This window comes from Artibeus jamaicensis, unplaced genomic scaffold (assembly GCF_021234435.1).
Source record: "Artibeus jamaicensis isolate MK-2021 breed Jamaican fruit bat unplaced genomic scaffold, CSHL_Jam_final contig_444, whole genome shotgun sequence".
NCBI lineage: Eukaryota > Metazoa > Chordata > Mammalia > Chiroptera > Phyllostomidae > Artibeus > Artibeus jamaicensis.
In genome coordinates, this window is record NW_026521831.1 from 11,141,608 (window position 1) to 11,154,325 (window position 12,718).

General features: G+C 38.6%; 1 protein-coding gene across 13 annotated transcripts in view; it reads left to right on the plus strand.

Annotated features, from left to right (window-relative positions):
- Positions 1–12,718, plus strand: part of EML5 (EMAP like 5) — a 122,747-nt gene that overhangs the window by 24,515 nt on the left and 85,514 nt on the right. For 12 of the 13 annotated variants that reach the window (XR_008391778.1, XM_037130187.2, XM_053665966.1 and 9 more), the window contains 4 exons: positions 561–746; positions 2,936–3,071; positions 3,899–4,100; positions 11,159–11,296. Coding sequence is in view for 12 of the 13 variants with exons in the window: in XM_037130187.2 (XP_036986082.2) it covers positions 561–746; positions 2,936–3,071; positions 3,899–4,100; positions 11,159–11,296 (662 nt within the window). In the remaining variant the exon portion in view is untranslated. The remainder of the gene's footprint in view (positions 1–560; positions 747–2,935; positions 3,072–3,898; positions 4,101–11,158; positions 11,297–12,718) is intronic. The other variant, XM_037130191.2, reaches the window with a different exon arrangement.

Consider the following 12,718-nt stretch of genomic DNA (forward strand, 5'->3'; position numbering starts at 1 on the left):
TGTTTGAATTCTCTGTGTTTACCCAAGAATGAACCAGTCATTCCAAATGTGTATCTTTCTTATTTTTAAGCTTTAAAGTAAAGGAATTGCTTGGCCTTGAAAATACCAGTGAGAGCAACGCACTAATCCTTTTGTTTTTCCCTGTCTTTGCTATCTTTATCCGAGACAGAACATTCGTTTTGGCCCCTTTTCCTATTAGTATATGGTGTCTTAGCTTCATATTCATTACTAACTCCTTCTGAACTTTTCTATCTAAGTTTCATGTAGATTTTTTTCAGAAACCTAATGGAAGCATAGCATATTTTAAATGTAATGTAGTTCATCCCCCCTTTAAGGACTTTGAGGAGTGAAACCAGTGACTTACCTGCTTACCTACCTCTATAACGTAGCTCTTGACAGCACTGGGGTGAGGATGCGAACCTTGGGTGCTATTGTACCATTAAGGAATTTTTTAAGTACTTCCTAGTCTGCTGCTCTAATATAGCCTCAAAGAATTAGAAATGTTTTACTTTATTTTATAAGCATTCTTTGGTGATTCGATTGTACTGTGTGCCTTTTAGTTCTGGAGTTTCTGTGGAAATGCTCTGACCCCAAAACGAGGGGTCTTTGGTAAGACTGGTGACCTTCAGACAATATTGTGCCTGGCCTGTGCAAGGGACGAAGTGACATATTCTGGTGCACTCAGTGGGGATATATATGTTTGGAAAGGAATCAATCTTATACGAACCATCCAGGGAGCCCATACTGTAAGTATATTTAAGTATTTCACTTTTAGATGTTAATTGCTTATTTTCTTGCCTTAGAACAAAAGATTACATAATATAGCAAACTTTCTAATCAGTTACTTGGAAAATGTAACTGAATTAATTTTTTTTCAAGATTTCAATGAAGAAACATTATGCAATTAGACACATGGGTATTTATTAAGTTACTATAATTAGTATCTTGTTCATACCATTTCCTTAGTATAGTATCTTTCTCAGAGTAGAGTTTAAAAAAAAGCTCGTTTAAAATCAACCTAAAAGTATTCTCACTTAACCACATTAGAATAAAGGTACTGCTCTTGTGGCTAATTTACTAGTGGGAAAAGTAGGATACTTCTAGAAAAAAGCGACTTTGTTGTATCCTCACCTGAGGATATTCTTTTAGAGAAACATCGATGTGAGAGAGAAACATCAATGTGAGAGGGAAGCATTGATTGCCTCCCTTTTGCACCCGTACTGGGGATTGAACCCGCAACCTATATTTGTGCCCTGACACCCCAGCCTCTCTATTGTGAGATGATGCTCCAACCAACTGAGCCACACCGGCCAGGGTAGAAAAAAATACAACTTTTAAATTTTAATATTATTCATTAAGTGAGTGGCAAAAGAATTTTTGTACTTCATGAGATTGTCATATAAACAAATCATCAAATCAGGGAAAAATCTGTTGTTAGAACCTTTCAGTGGTTTGATTTGGGCTTGTTAGCAGTTAGGTCCCCCGCGCGGTATGAAGGGGCTGGAGCGCACAGGGCCGCTGCGTTGTTGGCAGTGAGTCCTCAAGTGGGAGAGGTGGTGATACGTTGGGTTGGCCAGAAAGTTTGTTTGGCTTTTGTTGTGAGATGGCTCTAGTACACTTAGTTGTCTTTAACTTCATTCAAAACAATTTTGTTAGACTGTATTGTGACAGCTGTCATAGCAGTGTGCATTTTTAAAAAACTTACCAAGTTGGTGAATTTTGGGGTAGCCATTTTAATATTGAAGATGGAAGGAAATATGCAACATTTTTGGGCCTATTATGGTTTATTATTTCAGGAAAGGAAGAAACACTACTGAAACGAAAGAAAAGATTTGTGCAGGGTATGGAGAAGGTGCCATGACCGATCAAATGTGTCAGAAATGGTTTGCAGAGTTTTGTGCTGAGAGGCTCCATGGCTGGGCAGACCAGCTGAAGTTGATAGCGATCAAATTGAGACATTGAGAACAATCGGTGTTCTACATGCAGCAAGCAGCTGACACACCCAAAGTATCCAAATCAGTATTGTTATGGTGAAAATGAAAAATGTGTCTTTTATTTTATGGAAAAAACTAAACAAACTTTCAGCCAACCCAATATTCACACGAACCACTATTAAATATACATTATGTATTAAATATAGTAAAGAAGCATTTACACAGAACTTGCCTTAAGCAAAATGCCTAAAGACCAGAAATACCAGACTCTTTCCCACAAAGGTTGTGGCACTTCACATTTTTGCCATCGTAAAAACAGTTTTCCTCTCCTCATCAGCACAGGCTGTGACTGCGTCTGTCAATTTTTGCTTGTCTGCTGGTAAAATACAGTAACCTCTTGTTTTAATTTGCTGCCTGTTTGTGAAATTTCCTGTCTATCAACTACTTGATTTCCTTTTCTATTAACTGGCTTTCATATGCTTTTTGCTTGTTGTTTTTGTTGAATTTTCTTCCATTTATTCATTTGTGTATTAGGGATACTAACCTCTTGACAGTCATATACAGTGCAAGTATTTCTGCAATCCATTTTTCTTTGCTTATGATATCTTATATGAAAATTTAAAAACTTTCCTTTATACCTTGTGGGTAATCTGCCATGCATTAAAAGGTTTTTCACAGCCCAAAGTTACATGCGTTCTGACTCTTTGCCAACATTTATTTTCTGTTTTACATTTAGAATTTTATGCTTATGTGTAGTTTATTTTTATATGGTATAAAATTTAACTTTATTGTCTTTTATGTTATTCCCATACCATTAAATACCTCCTTGGTCATATATTGAGTTCCTATATATACATAGGCTTATTTCTAGATTTTCATTGGTGTTCTGTGATGCATTTGTTTATTCCTGGGTCACATCGAAATCTTTTAAAGTGGGTTTCTACCTTTATATAGTAGATTTTCTTAAAAGGTATGTATTGTTAAATTATTTCCTCTTCTAGGCAGGGATTTTTAGCATGAATGCTTCAGAAGAAGGCTTTGCTACTGGTGGCAGAGATGGCTGTGTTCGCCTTTGGGATTTAACTTTTAAACCGATTACTGTGATTGATCTCAGGGAAACAGACCAGGGATACAAAGGTAATAACAAAACAAATATCTCATTACTAGGCAAATTCTAAATATATCAAGGATTATCTTATCTCTTTCAGTAAACATAAATGTGTGTTTTGTAAATATAAAGGAGACTTACATTGTTCCTTTAAACTGTATACATTTAATTGAAATTCTTCAACAGGAGAAATTTTGTGTAAAGACGGTTTGTGTTACAACAAGGATTCTTCCGCATGTGTAGTGACTGTTACAGTGGGACCTGCAGAGTGAGGTGGTGGGCACTTCCTTGGTAACCTCGGGTCTTGGAAATATTTTGCTGTTAGAGTGTTAGATGTCACTGGCACAAACAAGCTGCTGAAAATAAAGCATGCTGAGTGTCGGAGGGACCTTTGCACACAGCTCCTCTGTGTTGAGTGGATTGTGTAGGTAAGAAACCTGAGAGAGACTGGCTTTCCCAAAAGGAATTGTGGAGTGTATGGAAAAAGTAGAAGTCTTTTTTTCTTAAAGATTTTATGGGCAGATTGAAGAAATGAAGTACAGACACATGAAAAGCCAGATTATTGTAAGAAATAAGTAAATACTGTTCTATAAAGCTGGTTCCTGAATACTTACTGTTTGAATGATGCAAACTGTGCTGGAAGGTTGTGGCCGAGAGGAGCCACCTGACTGTGACTGGAGCTGTCTAACGAGGAAGAAGAGTACTGACCAGTGTGTAGGGGCGGGGTCGTTCCATGTAGAAAACAGCATCGAGAACTGAAAAGGATACGTGGATGACAGACTTGTAGATTCTTTTTATTGACTTAGCCCTTTGGAATTCTGTTACTACAGCACTGCTCTTAAATCCGATTCACTAGGTTTGTCTGTGAGGAGTGTGTGTTGGCGCAGTGACCACATTCTAGTGGGAACACAGGACAGTGAAATTTTTGAAATCGTGGTGCATGAAAGAAATAAACCTTTCCTCATTATGCAAGGGCATTGTGAAGGCGAACTTTGGGCACTTGCCATCCATCCGACTAAACCTTTGGCCGTGACCGGAAGTGATGATCGTTCAGTCAGGTAAGCAAATTATAAAATACTTGTACAGGCTGGAATGTGCCCTTACATAAACAAAAGAAAAAGTTTTAAAAATGCATGGATTTAAATTTTATCAACTTGTGGTATACCAAATAAACATAATTAATAGGCACTTGAAAGTAATAGAATTCACTATTTATAAGATTTGTTTTTTCCTATTAAAAACATAAGTCAGAGTTCGTTTCATATCAAAATGTACAAGCTACCTCTACCTTTTAAAAATCCCGTAATATTCCAATACATAAATGTACTGTAATGTATTCAGCTAATTCATTATTGATGTGAGTTTAGTTTCTTCCAGTTTTGTGTTATTAAATATAATACTTCCAATGAATATCCTTATACCTATGTCATTGTGTACCTGTGTATAATAATGATCTCTGATAAATTCTTAGTGTTGAAAGAGCACGTGCATTTTAAATTTTGATAGCCCTGCATAGAGGCAGTAACAATTTGCATGCCCATCGCAGTGTCTGACACTGCATTCTCCCTCACCCTTGCCAACATTACTACTCCAAAAGGTGAAAGATATCTTGCTATTATTTGAAAATGGGAAATTTTTCCTCATATTGAAGGGTGTTGAGTATGTTTTCATATGTTTAGAGGACATTTATATTTCCTTCTTTGTGACCTCCCCAAGCTCTTAGCCTATTTACTATTAGTTCATTGGTCTTTTTCTAATTATTCTAAAATAGGGTCTAACAAAATCTTTCTGCACATTAAGAAATCAGCCCATTGTCTCTGACAGGGGTTCTCAAAGCCTGGTTCCTGCACCAGCAACATCAGCCTTACCAGGGAACTTGTGAGAATTGCAGATTCTCACGCCACATCCGGGGCCCAGTATCAGGCACCCACCACTGCGGGCGTAGCAGGCCAGATGGCTGTGATGCTCACTGCAGTTTGAGAACCACTGGCCAGGGTGTGAGTTGAGGTCTTTTTCCGCTTTGTCGTCTTCGTTCCCCATGTCATGTGTAATGACTTTCGGGTATATCTCTAACAGGTGATTCGAAACACCTTCCCAATCCCGCACACCATTCCTACCTGCTTTTTACAATTAGGCTCCATGTAGGGTCCATAGATTCCAAGAGCCGACCTGTCTCTTAAATCTCTGTCACCGTGTAGCTTCCTTTCCTTTTTTCCCTTTCTTACAGTTTATTTCTTGAAGAAAATATTTGCCTTCTAGAGTTCCCCACATGCTGAATTTGGTTAATTGCATACTCATAGTGTATTTTAACGCCTCTCCTCTACTTTGTAACAAATAGATCTAGAGGTTTGATAAGATGCAATTATGAATTTTCACTAAGATTATTTATAGGTGGTAATGTGTGTCCCTGCTTGATGGTGTGAAATACAGGGTCAGGCAAAAGTAGGTTTATAGTTGTTCATATGAAAAGTAATAAAATATATAATAATATAATAATATAAATAATAATACAAGAATAAACTGTATTTTGTCTACTTACAAAATAGGGGGCTGCAAACCTATTTTTGCCCCCACAGTGTATTTGGTTCTTTTTTGTCTTAGCAGCCATTAATGGTTATTATCTAGATCAGTGTTTTTAAACCTTCTTTTTTAAATTACTGTTTTCTTATACTTTAAAAAGTATAAGAACGTATAGACACTTTTTTCCCTAATCACTTCTCCCATGAAATTTTAACACCACAAAGAACTGTACACTCATTTTTGTACTGTGGCCCTTTGGAGAACCACAAACCACTGTAATATTTAAGATTTTTATCCCTAAGAGCTAATTTTTATACTTTTTTAGGTAGTTTTGCCCCTGTTGAGAATACATGATGTAGACCTGTTACTTGTAACTTTATCATTCATTATCCATTATTCACTTGTTAGCTAGCATAATTCTATAAAGAATTTCTGTTCATCAACTATTTGGTTATCTTGGGTACAGTTTGTACAGGGAAAGCAGAAAGTGCTTAATTTTTTCCCATTTAATAGTTAAGAAGATGATTGTTTGGTTCCCTAGAATTCTTTCCACCATCTGTTCGCGTTTCTTGCCATTTTCTTCTGTAGGGTTGCAGATCTTTTCTCCTTTATTTTTAACAGATCTTTATACATTATGGATATTTGTTTACCTTTTGTTTGTGATATATGTTGTAAACAATTTTCACTCATTTGTTACTTGTTTTTTTTTTACTTTGCTTAGTTGGTTTTTTTACCATGCAAAAAGGGTTTTTTGTTATTTTGTTCTATGTGGCTGAATTTATCAATATTTTCTTTTAGGATGTTTGAGTTTTCTATCATAATCTTCCCCAAAGTTAAAAAGGTTTTCAATATATTCTTCTAGTACATTAGTAGTTTTATTTTGTATGTTTAATTCCCGATCTCTGTGAAGTTTACTTTAGTGTAAGAAGTAAAGTGGACATGCAGCCTGACTCTTTCCAGATAACTACGTATTTGGTAAATGGTGTGTTAACCAGCCATGCTGTTCACTGCCATTGTGCCACTCCAGTTGTAGGGGTTGGGAGATGCCACGGCTCTGTGGCCATCTGTGGAAAGTTGCTGTGGGTTACCCTTACCCGTATGCTTTGCTGTGAACTATTCTGTGGTTCCTTTCATATTAGACATACTGCTGTTATCAGCTCCTGCATTGCTGTTGGAAAACGGGGAATTAGTCTTTTAAAAGTAATTGCTCAGACTACTGTTTCTATTATTGATGAGCAAGTTATTTGGAAAGAACTCTTCCATTGAGAACAGCTAAGAATGCTGGTTAAAATGTAAATCACCGTAAAAATGTTCAAAGAACAGTCAAGATAGTAAGGAACTGTCAGCCAAATTGTGGAAGAAAATGGGAATTTAGGACCACCAGTGGGCCAGAGTCACTCTTGCCCTGAAGGCATTTTTCTTCCATTGGACAAACTTGGGCTTCATTTATGACTCTGTCCAGGGGCAGAGGGCCAGAGAAGTTAAGACTCGAGGCCCACCCACGGAAGACAGTCTAATACACCCAGCCAGAACCATGGATCGGGCTCTGAACATATATCCCCTGCAAACGTGTGTGGGAATGGAGATCTTGTTTCTTGCTTCAGGTTTTGATTGCACAGGAAGTGTATAAAGGAAGTGTATACAGCAGCTTAATGTTGTTATTCAAATAGCATTGATTGTTGTCCAGGTAACTTGATCACAGCACTAGTTGCACCAGTAAGTGTAGATGGACTTCATTAAGAAACAGTATCAAGTCTGTAGCAAAAGCTAATTTCCAAAGCTATTCAGTGTTTAATAATAGTAGTTGAGAGCAGCTATGGTTCAGAAAAATTTTATTCTTGGCTGTGAGATCAAAATATTATAATAAAACTTTACTGCCGCTAAGCCATTAAACTGCTTTTTAGTATGGCAAGTTAGAATTTTTAACTTCTATTACTGACAAAAATTCAGAACTGACAGATTAAATCCACAAGAGCTATTGAAGCTCATGGTTAACACTGTCAATTGAAAAACAGTATTGAATTTTTTTTAGCAGAATACTTACACAAGAAAAATGCAGTGAATTCATAGGCTTTGTAAAAACTAAGTCAACAGAAACCTCATTTAAAATGAGGTCAGGAGGCCAGAAGGGGGAGCTTTCATGCCCTGTGGTCAATGGGAAGAACTGTTTATAATACCACCCCCCCCTCTGTAAAAGAGTTTCCTTCCCTTTGTTTGTCTGGACTTGTGTGCAGTTTGTCATTAGACCACACGTCCCCAGTTGCAATTCTTTTCCCCAAATAAACCCATTTTCCTGGAGAAACATTGGGCTGTCTGTTTAAGTAGTGTCCACACCTTATGTTTTCACTGGTTTTATAAACTAGCCGGAGGCATTTTCCCCGTACATATTTTTCACCATAATTTGATTCCACTTTACATTGTATTATATTAGTGTTTTCTCATTGATGTTTTTTAAAACCTGTAGTTTTTCCACACACACTATTCATAGAAGCCATTTGTTCTTCACTGCAAACTTGGCATTGACACCTCAAATAGACAACTGAGTAGTATCCTCATCAAGATTCAAGAAAAACCAACCACTCAAAATTATTTGCCTTGTTTTTTTTTTTTATCAGCTGTTAGTGTTGTTCCCAGTACTCTCAGCTCTTTGAGCAACTGTTCTCACCCAAAACCTAATAGTCTTAAATTTTATTTTCTTTGGACATATTTCTTCAGTTGCTGCAATTCAAAATAATTTAGTTAATCCTTTACTGATAAACACCTTTGTTTGTTTGGCTAACAGATGAGCCACCCAGAAACTTACTTTTGTTGAAACTTCATTTTAATTTTAAAATTTTAAAGATAGTCTGGTGCAATAAGGTATTTTATGTTAGATTTTCTAATTTTTCTCACTAGTTTTTTCCTGTGAGTTGAAAATGTTGTGATGAGTGCTTAGTCGGGTAATAATGCGTATTTGTATTTTTTTAGGACGGATAAAATGTCATTGCATCCTAAACAGTGCTTTACCGTCCTATTCAATAACTGTCTAATTCATCTCTGCTGTGCCTTAAAAAATGCAACATTCAAAGTTTACTTGTTCTTTTTCTTACTTTGACATGATAGTATGTACTAGAAACTAATAAAATGTCACCATATAGTACAGGCGGCACTCAAAGTTCCGTGAAGTTACAATGGTGTCACTGTAGTCTAGTGTGCTGAAGTCACAACAGTGTCACTGCAGTCTAGTGTGCTGAAGTCACAACGGTGTCACTGCAGTAGTGTGCTGAAGTCACAACAGTGTCACTGCAGTCTAGTGTGCTGAAGTCACAACAGTGTCACTGCAGTCTAGTGTGCTGAAGTCACAACGGTGTCACTGCAGTCTAGTGGTGCTGAAGGAGCCATGCAAAGTGCTGTCGGTGCCGTGCACGGTCTGCCGTCTGCTTTTCTCTGAGTGCCTCGCTGTGCTGCCTCCGTGGTGTAAAAGCAGCTACAGACAATAGATACACAAACGTGTGTGCAAACAAAAGCTTGATGCACGCATTTGAGTGCCATACATTCTCTTATGTGTCAAAATGTTATTCTTTTCATCTTTTTCAACCATTTAAAAATATAAAAATTGTTCTTAGCTTGCAGATGGTACAAAAACAGGCAGCAAGCTCACTGTGGCCCACAGGCTATGGTTTGCCCACCCCTGTGGTAGAGCATAGGAAGTCTTCAGTAAACAGTAAAACATGAAAAATTTTCCTTAGGGATCAGGAAGAAGACTGTGATTTCCGCTTTCACCATTTTGTTTTTCACTATTATTTTCAGCTGTAGACTAGAAGTTTTGTCAGCACAGGAAGGTCAAATGCCATTTATATGTGATGTGTGTATATTTACATGTAAAGAGATACATAGCTGCTTGGATTGGAAGAGAAGAAACAGCTCCCATTTGCAGGTTTTATGGCTGTATATGTAAAACATTGAAAGGAAGACACGGAGAAATTATTAGAATTGAAACATCTTGCCTCGGCTGGTGTAACGTAGTGGACTGAGCGCAGGCCTGAGAACCAAAGGGTCGCTGGTTCGATTCCCAGTCAGGGCACATGCTTGGGTTGCAGGCCTGGTCCCCAGTAGGGGACACATAAGAGGCAACCATACATTGATGTTTCTCTCCCTCTCTCTCCTTTCCCTTCTCTAAAAATAAATAAATAAAATCTTTAAAAAAAGAATTAAAAAGAACTTAGCACATTTTCTTGAATATAAAAACAATGTACAAAATCATTTTTCCTATAAGACAGCAACATACACAAGTTTTTTTCTTTTTTTGAAAGATATTGCCTGCCCCTGTGCTCCCCTCCCCACTTTGTTGTGTCTGCCGAAGTGAGTAGTGGGACCTGCAGGCCTCGGCCACCCTCGTGGTCCCGCCCGCCCTCCGGTCAGTGTCATGAAGTGCGACTCTCCCTCTACCCAGAGGCCGTTTTCTCCAAGTGGTGCTGTGGGGCCCTGCTGCCGGGCTGCTGCCACAACGGCTCCTGGAGTCAGGGCGGCCACGTGGCTGTGCCCGTTGTGGGGGCTTCTTGCGTCTGTGCTCAGTGCCCAGTGCTGCTGGGCCACAGGAGACCAACGCCTCAAAGCCCGTCAGCCCACAGGTGCGGCCGAGCCCAGGCAGTCCCGGCCGGGCTGGCGGGTGGATGCTGGGCCGTGGGAGGCGCGCCCCGGGCCTCGTTTTACAGAGTGGGCAGACTCGGCGTTTGTTTCTCTGATGCTTCCTGGGCGCTGCAGAACTTAGAGGCTTAAAAAAAGGAAAAACGAAACCAAAAATAAAAAGAGCGCCATAAAAACGGTTAAGAATCTGTAATTTTACTGATCCTCGCCAGTTTGTTAGGTTGCCACCTTGATTTTACAGTGCCTGCAGTGTTCTCCCGAAGTTCTGTTTCAGCTGCATCCCAGGAGGTTTGATGTAAAACAGTTCTGTTATAGCTTCCTCCAAAACAGTAACTAATTTCCATTAGTTTTGGGTTATTTGGAAGTATAATAATTAATTTGGAAGTATAATAATTTTTGTCGTGGATGTTTAACATTAGAGTCCGAAACAGACTCTGAATCTGCAGTCTTCATTTGGAGGGTCGTATGCACAGTGCGTACCCTGCACCACTGTGGTGCACCCAGATCTCCCCTCGGATCAGGGTAGAAATCATCTACCTGGAATGAATGAGGGGGGAAGATGAAAAACCCAGTCATTACAGGGTTCTATCAACCGTTGTCATACGAAGTATGAACAGTATTTCTCTTTTCGTAAATAAGAATTCCTTGGCTCTGGCCAGGTAGCTCAGTTGGTTAGGGTTTTGCATGGATATGCCAAGGTTGCAGGTCTGATCCCTGGTTAGGCACACACCAGAAACAACCAGTGAGTGTATAAATAAGTGGAGCAACAGTGATGCTTCTCTCTCCCCCCTCCTCTCTCTCTGCAAAATCCAATGGAAGTTTAAAAAAAGAATTCCTTGCCACAAAACACACATTTAAAAATCTAGATTTATCTCAAAATGGGATTATCTTAACCAAAATCTTTTCAAGGAGTCAGTCATTTTTAAGCATACACTAGTTAACTGTTCTTTATTTTTATTAAATGTTACAGGTTATGGAGCCTAGTAGATCACGCATTAATAGCAAGGTGTAACATGGAGGAGCCTGTTCGCTGTGCCGCCGTGAACGGAGATGGAATCCATCTTGCCCTTGGAATGAAGGACGGCTCCTTCACTGTACTTAGAGTAAGGTATGGTATTAGGGTAGAAGCAGAAACAGTGATTTTTCTAAGTGAGGTGGACAAGATAATCTTTGTTCCTACCCATTTTCTTAGTTATTAATCTGTATGTTAGTTTTATTAAATATGGAAGTATATTTATAAAAACGAGTTTGACAGAAAATTATGCTAACTTAGAAACCCTAGTTTAGAGATAAGAATGCTTTGTAGATTATAGCTAAAATGTGAACTATAAATTTGTCGGGTCCTCACTTTTCTTGGTAGTATTGATTTTCAGTAATGATCCTCTGCCATTAAAGGGGATGGGGCGGAGGGACATTGAGGCTTTAAAAATGGGTCATTGACTTTGTTGTGTGCAGCTTTATGTTTTGAAAAGAATTCCTATTTTTCTTCCTTTGTTTGGGTCATTGCAAACGTTTGAGAATTTTGTTAAGGCAATTGACATCTAGTGTTGAATTATAATATGGTACATTCAACTGAATTTTATACAGCCATTAAAACATTCGCTATGGCCCTGGCCAGGTGGCTCAGTTGGGTGGAGCATCATCCTGCTGCACCAAGGTTTCCTGTTCCATCCCCGGTGGGGGCACATGCGGGAGCCCACCAAGGAGTGCATGGATGAGTGCATCAACCAGTGGGTGTCTCTCTCCCTCTCTCTCTCTTCCCCCTCCCTCCCTCGCTCTTTCCCCTTCCTCTATCCTTCTCTTTTTCAAATAAATTTAAAAACGTTAAAAAATTGGTATATATCCACATGTGTTCCAAGGATAAGTACTTAGGAAATCTTTCTTCTCTAGCTTAGTGAGTGGTAGGAGCATCCACCCAATTGCCCAATCCAGAAACCATTAATTCATTTCTTTCTGTTGCCTCCTTTGTCTAGTTAATCACAGTTCTGAAGTATCCACTTCCTAAATTGCTCTGCAATTAATCTGCTTCCTTCTATGCTCACAGTTGTAGTCTTGTGTAGGCTTCTGCCATCTCCTAACTGGATTGGTGGGATAGCATCTCAGCTGGTCTCTTTACCTCCTGTTTTACTTTCCTCAAAGCCTTCTTCACTCTACAGCGACAGTGATGCCTTTTAAAACATTCATTTTCATCCTTCCTCTTTCTAAAGTATAATAAAAACTGTGTACTGTCCTTAGGATAAAGTTCATAATTCTTAATTAACACAGCTTGTGTGCATCTCTCCAGCCTGTTTATTTCTGCCTCAAACTCTTTCTTTCATATCTTTTGCTTTTTCAAATACAACATGTTCTCTGGTACTTCTTAGTTTTCTATAGAGGCTGACTCTTCTTTTTGGGCCAAGTTTTTAGAGTGAGATATGCTGAGATTGTTTCCCTTAAATTAATTTTGTTGTGATAAAATATAAAATTTACCATTTCAACCATTTAAAAAAAGTGTAAAATTTAGTGGCATCAAGTACATTTGTGTTGTTTT